This window comes from Micromys minutus (genome assembly GCF_963924665.1).
Source record: "Micromys minutus genome assembly, chromosome: 12".
Taxonomy (NCBI): domain Eukaryota; kingdom Metazoa; phylum Chordata; class Mammalia; order Rodentia; family Muridae; genus Micromys; species Micromys minutus.
The window spans coordinates 47461668-47484874 of NC_137981.1; the positions used below are offsets into that span (position 1 = coordinate 47461668).

The following is a 23207-nucleotide window of genomic DNA, read 5'->3' on the forward strand; positions in this document are numbered from 1 at the left end:
CTCAGAGTCGTCTGTCAAGCCCTGCCCAAGAGGGCTGCTGTGACGACGCACATGAAACTGTAGGTTCATATTTCAACCGTGGGTGCAAAGAGCACTTCTTTGTGGGTGGAGTGTTCCCATGTCTGTACTAAAAGGGATTCTGAGAACGAACGCTTGAAGACACCCAACCAAAGCCAAGATGCCACTTCTTTATAAACACTCCTGTTCACACGTATTTCTACACCCGAAATGGTAAGGGTGGGGGGACTGAAAGGAACGAAAAATGTTTCTCTACTGTATGAAACAAGAATTCGCAATATCCAGAGTGAACTGAAGACAGAAAAACCTCAGTCAGTCTTTTGGATTAACACGACAGCAGAGGTTTGGGATCATATAACAGAAATCTTTAGTTTCTGTCTCTAATACCCAGTACAACAAACAGGGAAAGTCAATACTCAGATATAGCAAATCAGTACCCAAAAATCAAAGTAAATGGAGAGAAACTTGAAGCAATTCCACTAAAATTGGGAACTAGACAAGGATGCCCACTCTCTCCCTACCTACTCAATATAGTACTGGAAGTCCTAGCCAGAAAAACTGGACAACAAAAGGTCAAAGGGATACAAATTGGAAAGGAAGAAGTCAAAATATCACTATTTGCAGATGATATAATAATATATTAAAGTGACCCCAAAATTTCCACCAGAGAACTCCTAAACCTGATAAACAACTCCAGCAAAGTGGCTGGATATAAAATTAACTCAAACAAATCAACAGCCTTCCTCTACTCAAAGGATAAACAGGCTGAGAAAAACAACACCCTTCACGATAGTACCAAATAATATAAAATACTTTGATGTGACCAAGCAAGTTAAAGATCTGTATGACAAGAACTTCAAGTCTCTGAAGAAAGAAACTGAAGATCTCAGAAGATGGAGAAATCTCCCATGCTCATGGATTGGCAGGATTGATATAGTAAAAATGGCCATCTTGCCAAAAGCAATCTACAGATTCAATGCAGTCCCCACCAAAATTCCAACTCAATTCTTCATAGAGTTAGAAAGAGCAATTTGAAAATTCATTTGGAATTTAAAAAAAAAAAAAACCCAGGATAATGAAAACTATCCTCATCAATGAAAGAACTTCTGGGGGAATCACCATCGCTGATTGAAGCTGTATTACAGAGCAATAGTCATAAAAACTGTATGGTATTGGTACAGAGACAGAAAGTAGATCGATGGAACAGAACTGAAGACCAGAAATAAACCCACATAACTATGGTCACTTGATCTTTGACAAAGAAACTAAAACCATCCAGTGGAAAAAAAAGATGGCATTTTCAACAAATGGTGCTGGTCCAACTGGCAGTCAGCATGTAGAAGAATGCAAATCGATCCATTCTTATCACCCTGTACAAAGCTCAAGTACAAGTGGATCAAAGACCTCCACATAAAACCATACACACTCAAACTAACAGAAGAGAAAGTGGGGAAGAGTCTTGAACATATTGGCTCTGGGAAATTTTTCCTGAACAGAACACCAATGGCTTATGCTCTAAGATCAAGAAACGACAAATGGGACCTCACGATATTGCAAAGTTTTTGTAAGGCAAAGGACACTGACAAGAAAACAAAATGGCAACCAACAGATTGGGAAAAAATCTTTACCAATCCTACATCCAAAAGAGGGCTAATATCCAATATATACAAAGAAGTCAAGAAGTTAGATTCCAGAGAATCAAATAACCCTATTAAAAATGGGGTACTTAGTTAAACAAAGAATTCTCAATGAAGAAATATCGAATGGCTGAGAAGCACCTAAAGAAATGTTCAACATCCTTAGTCATCAGGGAAATGCAAATCTAAACAACCTTGAGATTACACCTCATACCAGTGATAATGGCTAAGATCAAAAACTCAGGTGACAGCAGATGCTGGTGAGGATGCAGAGAAAGAGGAACACTCCTCCATTGTTGGTGGGATTGCAAGCTGGTACAACTGCTCTGGAAATCAGTCTGTTGGTTCCTCAGAAAATTGTACATAGTACTACTTGAGGACCTAGCTATACCACTCCTGGGCATATACCCAAAAGATCCTTTAATATACAACAAGGACTCATGCTCCACTATGGTTATGTTTATAAATAGCCTTATTTAAAATAGCCAGAAGCTGGAAAGATCCAGATGTCCTTCAACAGAGGAATGGATACAGAAAATGTGGTGCATTTACACATGGAGTGCTACTCAGCGATTTAAAACAATGACTACATGAAATTCTTAGGCAAATTGATGGATCTAGAATATATAATCCTGAGTGAGGTAACTCAATCACAAAAAAACACCCATGATATACATTCACTGATAAGTAGATATTAGTGCAAAAAGCTCAGATTACCCAAGATACAATTCACAGACCACATGAAGCTCAAGAAGAAGGAAGACCAAAGTGCGGATACTTGAGTCCTTAAAAGGGGGAACACAAATATTCTTAGGAGGAAATATGAAGACAATGTTTAGAGTAGAGATTGAAGGAAAGGCCATCCAGAGACTGCTCCACCTGGGGATCCAGCCCATATACAGCCACCAAACCCAGACAATATTGTTGATGCCAAGATGTGCATGCTGACAGGAGCCTGATATAGCTGTCTCCTGAGAGACTCTGCCAGAGCCAGACTAATACAGAAGTGGATGCTCATAGCCAACCACTGAACTAAGAACGGGGTCCTTAATGAAAGAGTTAGAGAAAGGACTAAAGGAGTTGAAGGGCTTTGCAACCCCATAAGAACAACCATACCAACCAACCAGAGCTCCCAGGGACTAAACTACTACTATCCAAAGAGTACACATGGACAGACCCATGGCTCCAGATGTACATTTAGCAGAGGATGGCCTTGTTGGGCATCAATGGGAGGAAAAGCCCACGGTTCTGCCAATGCTCCATGCCCCAATGTAGGAGAATGTCAGGGTGGAGAGGCGGGAGGGGGTGGGTGTATGGGGGAACACCCTCATAGAAGCAGGGGAAGGGGGATGGGATGGGGGTATGGAAGGGAACCTGGGAAAACTGGGAAAGGGGATAACATTTGAACTGCAAATAAAATACATCCAATAAAATCAGTTAAAAAAGAAAAAAAGTCAATACTCAGAATGATGTGCTGCCCCCAACGATCATCGCTACTGTGCTCACACTAGCCACCCATGTCCCCTCAGCTCCAAAAAGGCAGGTGCAGTAGTGAACACTGAGCAGAGGGAGGAGGATGGCCACCAGCCCAACGCAACTGTAGAGTGACTCTGGATCTGACTGGCGTTGCCACCAGGGTCCCTTTTGAGCTCTCCCCTTGTGGTTTAAAAAAGGAAGAATTTTTTTTTTCACCTCAGCATTGTAAACTGGGGCCACTTCATCTATAATCCTGGTTCTTCCTGTCTTCGGGGCCGAAAGGTTGCAAGAGAAGCAGAAACAGCAGCAGCAGATGGTCAGGAGCCTGACTCAGGACTGCAGGGAAAGGCGGGCTCTGTCTTCTCTTCCTGCAAAGACCTGGATTGTTGCTGTTAGAGCTGAGCTATCTCGGTAGAACTCAGAAATTCAGGGGTCTTTTGAGTGCCTGGTTTTTTTATTTTTCCTCACCTTTTAAAAGAACTGGTTCGTTGATCTTTAAACCTGTTGGGGAGAACTCATCCCTCTTTATTTCATAGACTACCAACTGGCAACTGTCCTAACTATGCTGTCCCCACTTCTGAGTGCATTTGAACTGCAATCCCAGCTCCGCCTGTTTGAGTAAGCTGGTCCAAACTGGAAGTTCTCCCTTTCTCACCGTGGGTAGAAATACTAATGCCAATGGGAGGAAGCAAGCACAAATGACTATTAGCCACTTTTTTGAAAAAGAAATGTCTGGAAGACAGACATGCCTACCGTATAAAACTTGATACACTGCCTTAGATCTTTAATGTAAAGACCAGGCGCTCAGCTGTGTTTCAGATGAAGGAAGCTGGTTGCTGCTGCCGCTTTAAGATGGAAGCAAAGGGAAGCCCATTCCTTTGTACATTTTGCCTACTGTGTGTGTAGAACAAAAATACTCATTGTGTTTAAAAACAAGCATTTGCTGGGTTAGATCAGACTGAAATTCATACCTGAATTATCAGAGCACTTACCTTTCATCAGGGGTTCACAGCTCAGGGTTATTTATTTGCCACACGCTTTTCTGGATTTACCTACTTAAATGGGGGATCATGTGATCTGGCCCTGTGTGGTGCTTAGGAGATTCTTAATGTGGGCTGAGTGAGTTGAATGAATACTGGGAGTCGGTCCTTAACTGAATTCTAGAATCACAGACTTTCATTAGAAGAGACCTCTGTAGTCGTCTTGGTTATTATGATTGTCAAGTGTGAGTATTGGGGTGAACAGCTTAGGAACTGAGAATCTGATCTTGTGGGTAGATGCAGTAACTGTGAAAGGATGGTTCTGAACCACTGTCAAACGTGTAGGACATTACCATAACCTACCACCCTTCCCTTAATCCAGAGGCCTCAGGCTGATGAGTTTAGCCTCTTCTTCAAATACTCTAACTGCATTTTCCTTCCCTGACATTTCTACAGTTGAACAGGCTAGATTAAAAAGAAAGAAACCAAGTCAGGCTGTATGAATTCTAGCCGGTTATTATTAAGGCAAGCCAGGTAAGCAGAGCTGGTGTGTGGTGTCTAGTGTTGTTTCTTGTCCTTTTCCTATCCAGGGTCATGGAAGGTGTTCCTCCACCCAAAACTGCTCTATCTGAGCTCTATGGCTCAAATGTCAGTCAACGTGGTACCTGAATCTAGTTCCCAGTCTGCTTCCTCTACTGCTCAGTGACTGATATTCTGGTAAAAAGACTTACCCTGGTTACATATGAGGGGCATGTGGCCTTAGACTGACACTTTCAATGGCATCATGCTATATTGCTATACGACCTAAAATGGTGACTTCCATTGTCTAAATTTTAAAGGACAATGAGGGGGCTGGAGAGATGGCTTAATGGTTAAGAGCACTACTTGAGAGGACTACAGTGTAGTTCCCAAGACAGCTCGGGATCCAATACAGTCTCCAGGGTACCCACAGTTGTGGTATGCACTCAAGAAGACATACACATAAGTAACAGTAGTGAGCCTCATTCCCTAAATTTGAGTTCATATGCATATGCAAAACACCGTGTCTGGAGCAGAGGCACACAATATTTGAGAACTGGGAGGAACCCACCAAAATGAGATCATTCGTGATTGTGAATGATCGTTAGAATATACCAATTCATTTCTCTTCTACCCTTTGTCTTAATCGTGTCTCAAGTGACCGCCTGTATTAGACTCACCTACAGAATGTGTTACGTACATGTGTTGCCCACCTAGCTAAATCAGAATCTCTGGGTAATGGCTAAAGGAAGTGCATGCTTGCAAGGAATCCGAAGATAAACATCTATCTAACTCAGCACCTGAGCCTGTCTTTCTGTCTCATAGCAGTCCGTACTGCTGTATGCACTTGGACTCAACATCACCTAGATCAGTTTCCTAATTCCTAAGCAAAAGTCTTGCTGTAAGGCAAGTGGCTCAGGTCTGTAACCCTGTACTTAAGTGAGACTGGAAAAGAAAGATCTCAAACTTGAGGCTAGTCTGTGCTCATAACCAAGTTTAAGGCCAATCTGGGGTATATGGTAAAGCCTGGACTCATAAAAGCAAACATTATAGTCCCTTTGAAATGTTTCAGCCACACCCAAGAACACACATGATTTGGTCAAAAATGCAAAATGTAAATGATTGGTGTCTGGGTAACTACATATGAGAAACAAGATCTGTATACATAGCCCAAATTCAGATCTTGTGTCAGAACAAATTAAGACCTTAGATATTTACATGTCATGCAAGACAAAAATCAGAGTGGCACATTTGAGAGATATTAACTGATATGCAGCAAACATGCTTCTATGGTTTAATTCATCAAATTTTGCCCAAAGGCTTATGTGCTACAGTTGGCTGCCAGCAACTGTAGCACATAAGCTTTAGGATTAACCAGATTATAGGTGCTCTAATGTCAAGAGTGAATTAATCCACTTATGAATTCACAGCGGTGGAATCTAGATGGGGAATTGGAGGAAGTAGGCCAATGGCAAGGTACCTCTCATCCCAGCCTCTTCCTCTCCTGCTTTCCAGCAAATAGAACCGTCAGGTAAACCACTTTCCTTTGCCATGGCCCATCTATCATAATGTGCAGCCTCTTCATGCAGCCAATCCAGGAGCAAGAGGGCCAACTGACCATGAACTGAACCCCTGAAACTGAAACTGACTATGCGCCACAATGGAACTCTCCCACTTTACTTCAAGGTACAAACGTGTGCCTGAAACAGACAAATGGATTATCTCAAATACAAAAAAATTTCTTAACATCAGTAAGGATGGTCAACAGAAAAAGTTAAAAAATATAAAGTCACACCAAAGCACACACCCAACTTTTACACATACTCAGTAAACAGACGTGTGTGAATGTGTGTGTGTGTTTTGTAGGTAGACCCAGCAGCACTCACAAAGACCATGGCTCTAAAGGCCCGAGGATAGCCTTGTATAGCAGTGTGCTTCTACAGAGACCAGAAAGTCTGCTGGCAGCACAGGTGACTTTAATTTGTCCTTGTGCTGATTTTCTAGTTTTCTAGTTTTTGTTGTTGTTTGTTTCATAGTGTTAGTTTTACCAGAACAGCTCTTTTTCTAAGATGATGCTTGCTTCATCCAGTACTATATAAAACCAATTAAAAAAAAAAAAATGCTTGTCTGCTTTGGGAACTAATCCAAATAGTCATGCTCTGCTTTGGGTCTCCTTCTCACATGCTCATCCTGACGTCCCGGAATCATCACCCTCAATTATCTGACTATCTTAACTAGTGAGTAACCAGTTCCTACCTGACATTTGTCACCTGATTTCCCAGGGATGGGGGGAAAGCCATACTCACACTAAAGATTCTAAAAGGCTGACTGACTGATAGAACCTCATGATTGTGGAGCTGAAATGTTGCCAGATCCACAGCCAGACTGTCTTTATTTTAAGCCCCTTAATAGTCCTTCACTGCTCACCTCTAAGTGTGACATAACGTTCTTAGGTCTACCAAGTAAATTCTCTTTGGAATGCGTATTAAACACCTCCCCCCCTTCCACCAACTCAAAAGCTACAAATACCATCAGACAGTAACTAAAATAGCAAGATTTCCTTATTTTCTGTAACCCAACCACTCCCACTTGAGAAGTGCCTTGTGACTCTTTTATTCTGTAACTATCTGATGAAATTGCATCCACACTGGAACATGGAACAAACTCCATCTGTGGCCTATGGTCACTCATATTGGCCCCAAAATAAACCATCTATCTCGTTCCCCTCTGAGGGAATGGACACAGGAATGAATGTGTTCACTGACAACCAGAGCCACAAGCACATCTTCCACCTCACGCTCGCTGACTTCTGCTACTGTACTGGGGGTGACTAGACTCTGGGGCTCCAGAGATTGACAACCCCAAGTGTGGTAAGGTTAAGCATGCGCCTCTCCTGAGTGTTTACTTACAGCTGACTTGCATTTCCAGTGCTGACATGGTGGAGCTATTCTTGGCTCTACTGAAAACATGATCAGTGAACTGATGATAGTCCATGAATAGCTAAGCATTTGGAAACCTTTATAACAATTTTATAAGACATTTTTATATGGTGTTAGATTAAAATTAAGTTGGGACTGATGGTGTCTAAAATTTTATTTTCTGGCAATGACTTTTGCTATATTCTATCAAAGTCAAGATTAAAATTTTAAGTTCTAAATTTTTTTGACCAAGCTATCAAACTGGTTTACAAAGTGTACACAGAGCACCACTGGGTATGATAGCGATGTTTCATATAAAAATGCCAGACTGCTTTTCAGCTTGAAACATTAAAGACCTCATGGATGTTGTATGACAAAATTCCTGGAAAGACCCAAAGTCTACTCACCCCAGATCACACCCAAATTCAACTTAGTGAACCAATGGGTTTTACAATGAGGTTACTTACAGGAGCAAAAATGACTCAAAAAACAAAAGCCCACCACAGCACAGGTGATGGCTCACACAAAGTGCAAATCTGGAGCCCATCACACAGCCTGAGGCAGCTCACAGCTGGGGTATCCTTGCCAGGCAGCTCAGTGACTCCCAGCCTCTGTAGCCGGCCTGACTGCTTACTCATGCTTGGGCAGGAAAGGGGAGCCTAGACAATCTGCTCAGTTTCAGGGGCTTCTGAAGTCTCTAGAAGCTTCCATGAAAGATGGGCAACTTCCCCAATGCCACGACCCTTTAATACAATTCCTCATGGTACGGTGACCCACAACCATATAATTACTTCCGTTGCTTTCTATAACTATAATTTCGCTACTATAAATAACTAAGATACAGGACATATGATAAACAAGGACATTTAACTTCCAAGAGGGTTGTGACCCACAGGTTGAAAACCCCTGTCTTAGCACATCCTGTGTCTTAGCAAACTTCCAAGATGAAAGGTTTTTATATCACAAGGAAACTGCTACACAAATTGGCTGGGTTTGGCTTGTTTCTCTTCTCATAGTCTCATCCACTAGCTATGCTTTCATCAGGACACTGACAATTCCAACAAAGAAATAGAAATACTAAAACATGAGTTGCAATGCTAGGGTGGAGGGGGGATAATCTAAAAAGAAGAAAACTCCCATGGAAAGTCTCAGCAATAGGATGGGACCAAGAAAAGCAGATTATCCAAGCTTTTAAATAAGGTAGAGGTAGACACCAGCAAGAACTTCAAGATACACGTGATACTCTAGGAGACTTAATTTAATGTTGGGGGCAGAGAGAAAGAACATCCTAAAGGACACATTCATTCTAATGAAGACTACAGAATTCTAATCGAAAGTTTCCCAGTTAGGAGGAGGTGCCAACCCACGACTAGGGACTAATAGGACACCCATCAGACCAGGCCTGAGTGGAGCCTCCCTTTGTTCTGTTATGGTCAAACAGTCATGTACAGAAGATCAACAGAAGCTCTGAGAGCTCTGAGTACTGAACACTGCAAGGGAGACTCCAGAACACAGGTAGGGTAGGACCATCAGAGCAACTGCACACTTCCCAACAGAAACTTTAAAAGCCAAAGGGCTTATGATGATGTAATTCCACCCAAAGAGACAACTCCGAGTTTCCAACCCAGACTGCTATACCCTGCAGTTACATGCCATAACTGACTCAAAAATCAAAAACTTTCATGATAAAATCAGACTGTACTGGCTGGTTTGGTGGTCAACTTGACTATGAAACAATCCACAAGAGAATGTTACAGACCATCAGCATGTTGACTGAGCCAATTTGGAGATTAAGAGTTCTTTGGTTTTGGATGTGACAGAGTGCAGGCTAGTGCCTGAGAGACTCTTAGTGCCAAGGTCAAGGTGATAGCATTTCTAAAGCCAAAACCACACAAACCACACAACGTAAATGGTGGATGAGGGGCAGAGAGTCTTTGCAGTATTAGTTTCAGTAGAACATAGCAGTTACTCACACACATGACAATTTTGGTTTCTATCTTTATCAGTTACTTCAGTTTATGTTTAGTTGATACAAATATTGGTCAATAGTTCTGGACCTTGGTCAAGGTCATGGAGATTCTAAATATGTTGTCTCGGTGGATATGGCTCTGGGTGGGTAGAAGGCTAAGAAATGGAATCAAAGCCTTAGTGAGTATAGTCCCTTCAACTACACCTGGAATCAACTAAAGCACAAGTAACTGGGCACATCTATTGAGTATTTGAGAAAACTAACACAAAATTTTGGTTCTTAAAAATGAAAGCATTTGGGATTTTGCTTTCTGCCTGCTTGCCTTCATTCTTGCTGCAAACTCATCTATCCTCCTGCTGGGACATTCTTTGGCCTAATTAGAACCTAATTCTAGGACTCCAACATAGGCCAAAGACCACTGAGACACCCAGCCTCATGGACTAAACAACTACCAGATTCTTGACTTTTTGCTGGACTTGGTGGACCATAGCTTGTAAGCCACTCTAACAAATCCCAATATATTCATTTTACTAGTTCTGTTTCAACCTTCCTCATGGTGAGACCCTTTAATACAGCTCATCATGTTGTGGTGACCTCAGCCATAGAATTATTTTTATTGCTACTTCATAACTGTAACATTGCTATGGTTATGAATCATAAAATAAATGTTTTTTTCAATAGTCTTGGGCAACCCCTGTGAAAGGGTCTTTCAACATTCATAGTGGTCACAAATCATAGGTTGAGAACCTCTGAAATAGAGGAAAACTCAAAGCATTTTTACTAAAATCAGGAACAAAACAAAGTGCCTACTCTGCCCTCTTAATTCAATATAGTACTGAAGTCCCAGTTAGAGCAATGAGAAAAACTTAAACTAAATACAACAAATAGAAAATTAAAAACCAAAGTATCTCTATTTACAGACATGACTCTATACACAACACTACAGTCTACCAGAAAACTGTTAGAGCTGATAAACACATTCAGCAAGTTAGCAGCATAGAAAATTAACATACAGCTTTCCTATACACCAAGGGAAAGTATATACTAAGGGGAAAAAGATCAGGGAACAATTCTATTCAAAATTACTAAAACCAAACCCAATAAGCTTGGGAGAAAAACCTCTACAATTAACACTTTAAAAAGTGAAGAAACTGAGGAAGACACTAAAAGATAGAAAGACCTCTTACACTCATGAGTTGATGGGATTAATAATGTGATAATGGCCATCCTACCAAAAATTATCTAGATTCAAATCAACCCTAATAAAAACTCTATAGACATTCTCCACAGAAAAAATAATCTTATAATTCATGTGGAAGCAGAAAAGTTAAATAGCCAAGAAACAGTGGTAGATAGCATGGTCATCTGGTTACAGATCTACTACAGCTCTTTATAATCAGAACGTAAGTTTAGTACCACAAACTTCTAGACCTTAATTTAAAGACATGCATTCTAGAAATCTGACATGATTACCACACACTTCTCTCACTCCTATCCTCACAGGAAAGGCATGGTTCCCACTACAGTCCTTTACACTTGGCCCCCACTGTTGAACACTTTACTCCACATTTAAATTTCTCTCTAAATACAATTCTTTATCAGATGAGAACATCTCACCAATAAAAAGCATCAACAGTTTCAGTGTGCCTATTGAGCACTGCTTTGTTCTGGCTCTTCCTTCCCAACCATGTGCATCTGCTTAAAGTAATATAATCGAGATCTAGCATCTACCAAGTAGTAGTGTGTGCTTGCCTGGCACAGGAGGCCATAAACCCTATCCCCAAAGTCACCCATGCAAAACACTTCAAATGAGTTATATTCCCCATAAAAACTATAGTAGTACAATCTGACAGAGATTCTCCTGTATGAGAATAAATTTAGACAGTGAAACAATCCTGATTTTCAGGAACTCAAACATCATTATCTTAGCCCTTCTGTGTCACTGTAGACACTCTGAGTCTACAGGACTTGGCCTTAACTACAAAGGTGTTAAAAGGGGTTTTTAAGTAAGCAGTCCACAGAGCATCCAAACCCCACACTCCCAAGTACAAAGGTACAAATATGCGCATGAAAGAAGTAACAGTGTGTAGCAGACAATAGATCTGTGAACAGCAGACTTCTAAAGCTTTAGACTATGTACTGCCGTGCCCAGTTGTATGATTTATAAATTAGATCCTTAGACCAATTAATAAAATGAACATTTCCAACTGTTACTTCAAAAGGGAAAAAAAACATTACTCCAGATTACATTGGGAAACTTTTATTAACTTAAACTGGCATTCTTAATTCTGTCCAAGTTCTTAATAAGTGTGTTTTTTATCAACCTGCACACCACAGAATCATGAAGACTTGCAGTTATCATTGTCCTGTAATGATTAAAACAATGTTCAACTATTCTGAGGAGTGCTTCCAAGTTCTGTGTATAAATAATGATTGATACATTTAAGAGTCATTTGATGCTGAAGATAAATATTTCTTATATAAAATATTGTTATAACACACCATTGTCCTAATAAGGCTGTTATAAGATATATTTTCATACTAAAGAATAAAGCTTTATCTTTGTAGTAATTTTATTTATAGGACTCTTAGCAGTGAAGAAGTTTGTATCCAACACCAGAAAACAGGCATACTACAAGTGACATTCTGTTGAAGAAGCAAGAAAGATGACTGCAAGAAAAGAGACCTCTGTAAGTTTACATCAGACATTCTTTATATAAACAGTCCATTCTGAGCAGCAGAATCAAATGTAGAGCAAATGCTTTCAAAGGTATGTGTGCCTATGTGGTGATTACATTATCCACACATTTAAAAGAAGAGGGACACTAGGAGAGACCACAGTATAATAAAGAATTATAGCACATTAATACCGGCAGCCATCCACCAAGGTATTGCTCATATTGGCAGCTGAAACTTCACATCCACGTGGGCTTCTTTGGCTAAGGTCACTATTTCTGAAAGCTTTACAACCTGAAAGAGAAAACAGGGCATTTCTGTATGTTCCTTAAAAGGTGAGCCATTATAAAACAGGCAAAAGAAACAATCATTTCCATTCAAAACACAAGGGCTATTCTGAGTGTTACAAGGCACACTACAGTCTAGTAAGAACTGCCAGTTGCAAGGCTGTTAAGTTTGACATTCTTCATAACCTATAATTCAACTAAATATGTTCTGCTAAAAATACAGAACTAGATATGTCTTACTTAAATTTTACCTTGAAGATACAATGAGTATCCTTGCAAGACACCCCATAATTCAAAGCAAAAGTAAATAAAACCTACCTTAAAAAGTTTACAAACTTAATGTATTGAGGTAAAAATTTAGATACAAGAATTGCTGGCATATTTTTGTGAACTAACAATTACCAACAAAAACCCCAATGCTCAGTATAATATGAGAATATATCTGTTTCCATACAAAATGTAATACAAATTACACATGTCTAAAATGAAAATTCAGCTTCTCTCCAAGGAGAGTAGTTACAGAGGAAGAGAGAGAGAGAGATTTCTTCATCTATACATATAGAATCCTTGGGGGAAAGCACTGTTAAACAGTCAATACTACAGACTGAACTTCCAGCTTAGGAGACAATACAGAGGACAGAGAACATGCTAAATAGATGATACCCATGGTTGCAATCACCAAACCCAGACTGAGACTGTATAGGAGCATAACATAGTATTTGTCAAACACACTCCAGAGGAGGGCATTTTAAAACAGGAGGGCTATAGCTTAAGAACTACAGTTGCATATTACCCAACTGCAGTGCAGTTTGACCCCAAGGCTAACAAAGAACCTAGATGGTACAAAATAAACTGTTGAAGTTTCAAAACCAGAACAGCAGTATTTCACTTAAATAACAGTAATCTCTTTACATCGTCATACTAATTCACCTTCATATACATGACTGAGAAGTATAAGATGATACACGTGAGGAATTACTTGCTAACCACAGACAAGAGAAAAACATGCATTAGACCAGATTGGGTATGAATTGACCATTATTTAAGATGGATGTACAAGAGGCTCTGAAAAAGAATTCTTAAACTCCCACTGCCTCCAAACTCTTCTGCACTGTCCAATTTGAATCTTCCTCGGTTGTTTTCTTTAATAATTCCCACCTGCTGACTAGACATCTGGATCCTTCAACAGAAAGTCCTGCTTTTCCTTGTTGTATGAGACTGAGCACAGTTTATTCCCCACTGCAAAGCCCATCATAACTGTATGTGTGTCTGCTGCTGTCAACCCCAGAATTAAGCCTGCTATCCTGAAGCACTAATATTACTACTTGGCTGGCTTGTTTTAGAATCTAAAGGTATATAGATCCTCTCCACACTACAAACCTGTCTTTAGATCCTTAAAGCCCACTTACCATTTTAGCAGCTTCATCCAAATCATCACAAGCAAGAATTTTAAGACCACTGCCTGCTATTAGAGCCTTAGCATCATCAACTCGTGTACCTAGAAATGATTTATGAAAATATAGGCAAATAACTTAAATATATACAAAGCATTTAAAATCATTATAAGAATTTCAGCACAGGAATTTCTATTATTTAACATAAATACTTAATTTTTTAAAATATTCTAAGAGATTGGAACTAACTTGTGAAATATTTTGCTTTACCATATCCATAGTAATAAAAGCAAAGTCAAAATCTCAAATAAATCACAATAAAAAGCACATCACGTTACACAAACTAGAATTTCAAGCATTTTGCCCAAATTGGCAAATTCTTAAAAAAAACCACTTTGTGAACTGAGTGGTGGTGGCCTACACCTTTATCCCAGTTGGGGCAAGAGTGCATCAGTGAGTTCGAGGCTAGCCTGAGATAAAGTGATTTCCAAGGCAGTCAGGGTTATGACACAGAGAAACTCTCATCTTGAAAAACAAAACACCACCAACAAAATTACATTGTGGTGGTTCAAGTGAGTAATGTCCCCTCAGGCTCATGTATTTGAACATTGGTCCCAGTTGCTGGCACTATCTGAGGAGGTTATAGAACTTTCAGGACAGAGAGCCTTCCTGGAAGAAGTACACCACTAGAGACAGGCTATGACAGTATAGCCTCGTCTCCCTTTCCTGTGTGTGACTGAGATGTGAGCGTCAGCCCCCTGCTCCTCCCCAGTGCCTATCCTCTGCAACTGTAAGCAGAATAAACTGTTCCTGAAGGGCCTGTGATCAGGGCATTTTATCACAGCAACGGGAAAATAACATTTTTAAAGTTTTCTGTTTAATGCTTTCATTGAAAACATGTAGCTATTTGAAAGATCATTTTTTTAAAAAGATTTATTTATTATATACAAGTACACTGCAGCTGTCTTCAGAGAAATCAGAAGAGGGCATTAGATCCCATTACAGATGGCTGTGAGCCACCATGTGGTTGCTGGGATTTGAACTCAGGTCCTCTGGAAGAATAGTCAGTGCCATCTTTCCAGCCAGCAAGATCATTTTTTAAATTAACTTTGCACCTTATAACTGCATCATTTAGACAATTAGAAAGAACCAGTATCATTAGCACTCACCTTGTAACCGTACCACAACAGGTATTCTAATTTCTAAATCTTTTACTGCCATGACTATTCCTTGTGCGATAATATCACATCTCATGATTCCTCCAAAAATGTTGACCAGAATCGCCTGCACCTATTAATAAAGTATTAAAGAAATAAGTATTTATCCTCTTTTTCCCCAAACAGTGGAATATAAAAATCAATTTCTTGTAAACAATTTCAAACCATTACTTTCTTTTCTGTCTCCCAGTCCACTACCATCAGGATTTAGAACCACTAATTTCAATACCTGGCTTGTATTTGTTTTCTACTATATCCCATACAACAAAAACTTGTCAGTCTTCTTCCTACTGGTCAACACAATCATCTCAGATCATATCTTACAGCACCATCACAGCAGACATCTCCATTAATATTCATCCCCTACAATTCTCTTCACTCCACCCTATCAATACGACCAATTTTGACCCAAACCCTGGTCATAATACTCACAACTCTGTCTCCTCTGGCCACAGCCCCTTTGACTAATCACAGCTCAGTCCTCTACAAGCTGACCCTGTCTATCCTCCAAAGGTCTTCCAGTAGCTCATTCAGTCCTTGCTCTTCTTCCTCCTTAAACTGTCTGCCCTGGACATCAACCCACTCCTGATAGGCTCTTACCTCTGCCAGTTACTCTCTCTCTCATTCAGTGGCTTTTTTACGAAACTGAGGAGACAGGTTCTAGCTTCCTCATCTCCCCAGTTCCTAAGGCCCCAATTTCCTCAAATATGCTGAGGACTTTCAAATGTATCTCCAATCGTTATAAGAAGTGAAACATCCTGGGGCTGGAAAGCAGTTAAAAAAGTATGTGCACTCTTGCAGAGAACCAGAGTACAGTTTCCAACGCCCCCATTCAGTGGCTCACAAGCACCAAAAACTCCAGTTTCGGAGATCCTCTTCTGGCTTCTATGGGCACCCATATGCACATGTACACACAGACACTGACAAACACACACATACATGAGTGAAAAAAAATGATGCTTTTAAAACTATGCTTACAGCCAATTGTTTATAAGGTAGTTACCATGACTCAAACCCAGCACATCAATTCCAAAACTCTTAACCACTAGCTCTACAGTGCAATAGGAACCAACACCTACTGTGCCTCATTTTAGCTGAATTCATAATATAAGAAATATACATAATACATGTGGTAAACAACTCTATGGGATCCCAAGAGGAAAACAGTACAAATCCTTTTTAAATTCTCAACAGGAAGCAGTACTTTTCCATCTTCTAGCATCATCTATCATTTCCTTTTTCCTACAGTCCAATGCCAAAAGAACTAAATATTGTCAACAATGTCAGTAATATTTACTAATAAACTAAGTGTTCTTGGGTACATACATCTTTACAATCCCAAGCTTTTGCAGTCAATAATATCACCAAGACCATTTCCCATGCCAGTTCACCATAGGTTAATCGTATCTTTATCTAGTTTAATCAAATTTCTTCCATTTACTAAATTTCAACATTAATTCCGTCAAAGGTTCTCTAACTTGTTTTCACATAAGATTTCAATTCTTCTTTGCAAACTACTGCAGAACTTTGAATTTTAATGTTGAACTAGCATAATGACATGTACCAAATTAATCAAGTTATACTTCTCACAACCCAAATCCTACCACATAAACCCCACCCTTACCTTTTTATCTGAAGTGATAAGTTTAAATGCTTCTGTTACTTGCTGGACAGTGGCGCCTCCACCAACATCAAGAAAGTTGGCTGGAGTCCCTCCATGTAGTTTTATTATATCCATCGTGGCCATGGCCAAGCCAGCACCATTTACTATCAAGAGAGAATGGTGATTGTGTAAGGAACAAAGATAATAGATTACATTGTGCAAACCAAGGTGACATGAAAGCACACTGGGTACCTAGACATCCTATGTTCCCATCCAGGCCGATATAGTTGATATCTGCATTAGCTGCATCTTTGTCCCTTTCGTCTTCCTGGCTCCAGTCCTGAAGATCAAAGATCTTCTTCTGGCGATAGGCTGAATTTGAATCAAAATTGATCTTTGCATCCATGCACAACACTTAAAGGGGAAAATGAAGAAAATAACCTAAATTTTATGACAGATACAATAAACTATCAAATAAAAAATGGTTTAGTACAGGGCATTTTAATTTGTTATCTATTCAAAGTATTTCATATTCACAATGAATTCAAACTGTTCCTTACAGAAACTACAGAAATTTAAAATACCCTAAAGGAAGAAAGAAAGGAGGGAGGGAGAGAAGGAGGGAAAGAAAAGAAAAGATAAAAAGTTTCACAAAGACATTACACATGTTTTTAAGCTTTCCAAGAATGAATTGGCCATGTTCTTAGCTGAAATCCTTTCCCGTGGGCCTCAGACACTACTCCTTACCACTCAAGGAACTGTCTTCTGGTAAATCTTAAACCCACTCCCCCCATTTTTATAAGTCTACTTCCCACTGACTTACAAAATAGTACTAATACTGATGGAAATTTCCCTCCAGCCCACCTCCTCCTCACTCTTCTCTTCCCTAGCAGCAGAAATTCTAAAGACTTGAATTAGGAGAAGTAGAGGTCCAACCATGCTTTTGTTGGAAAATTGTGAAATTTTGGGACTTTGGATTAAAAAAAGCAATTGAATACTTTAAGTGGGTCTTAATGAGTCGTACTATTAGAAGCATAGAAGAACATAATGCTGAGGGTGATTTGAACTATGGGGCTCTGGCTCAAGAGGTTTTAGAGAAGAATTTTAGTGTATGGCTTAAAGACTGTTCTGTCATATTTTGATGAAGAATGTTTCTGCTTGTTGCCCTTGTCCAAAAAGTCTGCCTGAAAATAAAGAGCTTTGGATTAATTACATTGGCAGAAAAAAATCTCCAAACAGCATTACTAATTCAGTTGTGCTATTAGTGGTCACTCTTACACAGATCTATAAGAAAAAGGAGCAAGCTGAGCAAGAAAAAACACAAAATGTTTGAGTGAAAAAGGGGCACCAGGAAGTGGAAAGGGGCTAAATCCTGTGTTCAAGGAGATAACCATATTAAAGAAAAGCTTGATGTTACATGGAATAAAGGGAGTGGTGACATCCGGAAAATATACCACCCAGCTAAGAGTCTAATGAGTCTAACTTGTAAAATTTTTAAAACACTTAGGGCCAGGTGTGATGGCACATGTCTTTAGTCCCAGCACTCAGGAGACAGAGGCAGGCAGATCTTGAGTTTGAAGCCAGCCTGATCTACTGATCTACAAGATTCAGGACAGCCAACCTAAGGCAGTGAAGACAACCATAAAAAACAGAAAGTTGGTGAAGATGAAATTGAACAACAGGGCCATGTTCCAACCCTAGCTAGCAGCAGAACTTGACAGCTTCAGCCACATGGTTCTGACTTTAAAGTCAAGAAGAGAAGAAAGAGATTATGGAATCTCCCTCTAAGGAACAGCACTGAGGCCAAGCATGTGTCAGGGGTGTCCCTTGATTACACGGAATCCTTGAGGTCACTGTGTAAACTGTAGCCATGGTTATAGTGTCTCTTCACAGCAACAAAAGACAAGCAAGGTCCTTCTCCTCTAATGGCTGCAAATTCCAAAATGACTTCATGTCTGAGCACGAAAGGGTCCAAGCATGGAGGTGTGAATTCTTTCAGATCATAGCTAACTCTTGCCATAACCCTTATTTCTCCAAGCAAGTGCTGCCTCACAACACCTTCTGCCTGGGCAGAAATGCTCCATTTCTGTGCAGTCCAAAGTGATGACTACTGAAGCCCTGGAATGTGACTGGGTAACTGCTCACTTGGATTTTCAAGTTGTATCACTTTATTAATCCAATGACAACTGTGACTGAATGGCGCTCACTGTATAAGGCAGCATAACTCTTGTGTTTGAGAGGGTTTCTTTCACCCCTGCTCACATTCATCAGAAGATGAACTGACACACAAGAACAACAGATGACACACAGCACACATCATGTGATAAAAGAAGGCACCTTACCCTTTCCGTCAGAATCTTCTACCATTGGGTTTATCTCTACCATAGTTGCATCATACTTCAGAAAAAGGTTATAAAGCTTGATCATGTTTTCTGCTGCAGAATCCACAATGTTAGAAGGAAATCCCATCTTCTGTGCAAGCTGAAAGTAATTTGTCTTTTTCAGTAGTAATTTGTATATGTCTAATCAGCATTAAAATATTGCAAATGAAAACTGTTTTATTTAAAAAGATAGGTGAGAACTGTAGTTAAATCACCAAAAGAGCAGCTACTAAAGATTTAAACAAGAAAAACTTGCTGCTTAAAATCTTACAGGGGACGGTTTATATCTATTTTACATATCAGAAAATGATTCAGAGGTCAAGGCTTAGCCATCAGCCTGGATCACAGTCCTGGTGCTCACTTCATAGCTTCCTCACTGTGTCTATCCAAGCTTACAGTCAACCTAACTGAAAAAAAGACTGATGTGCTTGCTTCAGTGGCACATATACTAAAAGCTGGAACAGATTTAGTATACAGATAAGAAAAAGAGACATATTTTATTAAAACTGCATATAAAAGGTTGGTAATTTCAATGGTCCAAGCACTAATCAAAGTTAGTAAAGTACCCTACTCTCCCTTTAAGGTAACGCAGGGCATGTCTATTGGGCTAATAGGAGAGGCAGTCAAAGGACATGGTCTCATCCATTCAAAACTCAACTCTGACGGGCCCCAAAGACACATGCCTTTGAGCCTCTTGTCTAGAAGAGTTACAGAGTTGAGCAGAAATCTGAATCAGAGACATCTATGGAACATTTTAAACAACTAATTTCAAGGTCACAAGCCAGGAGTTGAAGGTCTTAACTCCCATGATGAAGCAAGCATACAGCGTCTTGCCACGTTGCTGCCGGGTCCCACAGGGTCCTATACCTAGGACCTCCTACACGTGCGTCAGCTGCTCTACCACCAAGCTACCTCCCTGGCTGGAACAGTTACCAACTTCAAAGTTCCCTGAGAAATTATGAAATGATGATACACAGGACAGGAGTCTTCTCAGAAACACTACAAAGAATTCTCTCCTGTATTTCAAATATCAAAGGCTACAATACACTACAGATTCTCAGGAACAGAAAATTCTTAAATCTTTTGAGGGTGAATATGATTCATGAATATATTCATGTCAAATAGTAAAAAAAAAAAAAGAAAGAAAGCTGCCTGTGTACCTATATGTCCTTTCTTCTTCCTGAGAGAACATTCGCATTATTTAGGGCCATTTTAAAGGCATAGTTACACCAACAAAGGCCTTATTCTTAATTACAGCCAGATTCTGAGTCTTAATATTTGGAATTTGGAGTATTGTAATTTAACTTATAACAAAGTGATTCAGATAAACATCCATACTGTAAATTTTTTTCTAAAATTAGTGATTGGGTAATAAGATATCAGTACTACTTAAAGAACATTGTATGACTTCAAAACACTCTTCTATTTCCAGAGTAATTAAAATAGATGTTAAGAATCTTGGTCAAATAATAAAGTACTAATTAATATTCAATTAAAATAATAATTGTTGAATAAAATCATTACAAATTAAAAATAATAATAAAATAAAGTCGCTGACCAAAAAAGTAAAATGTTGTTTAGATGAAAAGCTTTTATAAATAAAACAAAATAATACAATAATAAGTACCATTTCACCATAATATTTTCATTAGTTTCATAGTAAATATTTTATCATAGTAAATGATTTTCACCAACCTACTGCCAAGCACTGAGAGATGCATCCGTCCTGCTCTGTCTTAGCTCTTACGAATCTAATATTTGCTTCCTCATCTGAAATTCACTCTCATATGATAAATCCTATGTGCCTTCTGCATATCTGTTCCACTCATGTGTCTAAGCTGCGGGTCTCACTGGGGAAACCCTCTGCCCTGTGGGTCTTTACCAGTCACAGGCCTGCTGTTGCTGTACTTCAATAACAGCTTATTTTAACAATGTTTTCTCACAGCAGCTGATGAGCCTGTGTTTGTATCCACAGCAAATAATTTAGCTTACTTTTGTACACAAACCAAATAATTTAATTCAACAGCATCACTAAAAATAATATCAAGCAATACTCAAAGGCACAGTATTGAATTCTACCGTTTTGTTTGGAAGGAGCAAAAGCCAGGAAGAAGGGGAGGGAAGGGCAGTGCAGAAAGCCGGAAATTATAACAAATGTTAGTGTACATTGTAGGACAGCCTCTCTACCACTACACATAATTTACAGGGGGTCTGGGGAACATTTAAAATGACTTGATGAGGATTTAAAACTCAGACTATGAAAAGCAATGATTGATAATCACCCACAAAAGAACAAAATAAAAAGTGAGAAAAGGGGAACCTATACATTAGAAAAAATAGTGTGGCACATATTTTCTAGTTACAGGGAAAGACCTCCTGCAGATCTTCACTTAGACAACGTCTACAGTGAGACATGGCGGGCACTACTAAGAATGACTGGACATTTGCTGACTTTAGAATCACTGTTAATGGTTCTAGATCCAGCAATGGCACAGTGACCTACTTAAAAGCATTCCTGTCTTTTAAAGAAATCTTCAAGAAAACGATTATAGACACTTTCAAAATCTTAAAAATACTGTGAATACCTTCAAAAGCTGCAATTTTAAATAAAATAAACTGTCTTGTTTAGTGTTTAACAAAGTTATCTTAAGTATTATAATCATCTAATTAAAAACAAAGGATGTTTCAGAACATAACGTACTGTTACAGCTTGTTCCTTCTTAATGCCTTCCATTATATCAATAGGCTCCTTTATAATGGCTTCAGGATTCTCAGCAGCAACATCTTCAATGTTAACACCGCCTTGCGCACTCCCTATCAATACAGGACCCTACAAGGGAAGGAGGAGACAAAGCATCGAATTTTATTTTAGACTCAATAGAATTTTAAAACTAATCTGCACACTGTCAGATTGAGCATCTACAACTCCCACATCATATTTTCAATTTTCTTTGACAATGTAACGTATCTCCAATAAGTATCCATTATAAATGTTTAACTGAAAAATAGAAAAAAAGCAGAAACAGAAAATAAAAATGACATCTTGCCTGCAAGAGAGAAAGATATTTGCGTATCTATACCAAGTAAGTAAATATAATCAAATATATACAATATAACCGACGAATTTTTACACATAAAACTAAAGAGACATTAAAGTATTGGTTAAAGTGAAAACAAGAAACCATCTAAGGAAAAATTTGTAGGTTTTCTGAACTGCAAATAAACAAAACAAACCACCTTGCAAAAACAGCCCTGACTACTGCCACACACACTGTAAGAAAATAAGGCATGTGTACAAAAAGTTAAATTATGAACTTTTAGTTCCTCTAAAATCAGTAATATTATAAAACAAACATCTAGTAGATTTGCTAATCTGGTATGACTAGAACTAATCTAGTAGCATGTAAAAACAGTAAAATCATATTACGGATAATCTAATGTGTGTGTTTTATAAAATGGTGGTGTAATGCAGCAGGAAAGAAAACAGCACAGCGGCCGGCAAAGGTGCCTGGTTCCTGGCTTTTACCTAGTGGGTGGAGATGCTAGCTGTCACTATGTAACTGTTGGGCAGAGCCTAGAGGAAATGCTAATATAATGAATAAGAAAATACAGATCAGAGCTAGAGAGCTGACTCAGTGCTTAAGACGGCTGCTCTTCCAGAGGACCCGGGTCACTGTATTTTTATATTATTATACTATTTCAGTAACAAACATAAAATGTAATTTCAAATGATGGTTTAGTCCTCACTGGAAAATATACTTTTTAAAATTCTTAAAGCAATAACTAAAGAAAATCTATATTTTAAGAGTTAACTCATACTTAAGTAAAAAAAATTCATTTCTACCATGTGGTTAGATTTTAACATACGTGGTAATAAAATATCTAGCTGGACTTTGCTCCAGTGTGATAAGTAACCTAAGTCGTCAGTCATCTGAATCAAGGAAGGACTCAGAGGTCCTGGACCCTACTTTATGCTGAGTGTGGTGGTTTGGACAGGAATGGTCACAGGCTCATGTGTTTGCATGCCTGACCCATAGACACTATCGAGAGTAAGCATGGCCTTGTTGGAGGAAGTGTGTCACACTGGGAGGGTAGACTTTGAGGTCTCCTCTGTTCAAGTTTATGTCCAGTG

The 23207-nt window shown here is 39.2% G+C and overlaps 1 protein-coding gene across 1 annotated transcript in view; it reads right to left on the minus strand.

Moving 5' to 3' along the window:
• Positions 1–11761: 11761 nt before the first annotated feature.
• The window catches only part of SUCLA2 (succinate-CoA ligase ADP-forming subunit beta), a 28867-nt gene continuing 17421 nt past the window's right edge, over positions 11762–23207 (minus strand). Inside the window, exons 5-11 of the mRNA XM_080926217.1 lie at positions 21777–21905; positions 19037–19175; positions 16947–17108; positions 16716–16858; positions 15044–15164; positions 13890–13978; positions 11762–12487 (exon numbers count right to left, since the gene is read on the minus strand). Coding sequence (XP_080782343.1) covers positions 12413–12487; positions 13890–13978; positions 15044–15164; positions 16716–16858; positions 16947–17108; positions 19037–19175; positions 21777–21905 — 858 coding nt within the window. The 3' untranslated portion in view covers positions 11762–12412. The remainder of the gene's footprint in view (positions 12488–13889; positions 13979–15043; positions 15165–16715; positions 16859–16946; positions 17109–19036; positions 19176–21776; positions 21906–23207) is intronic.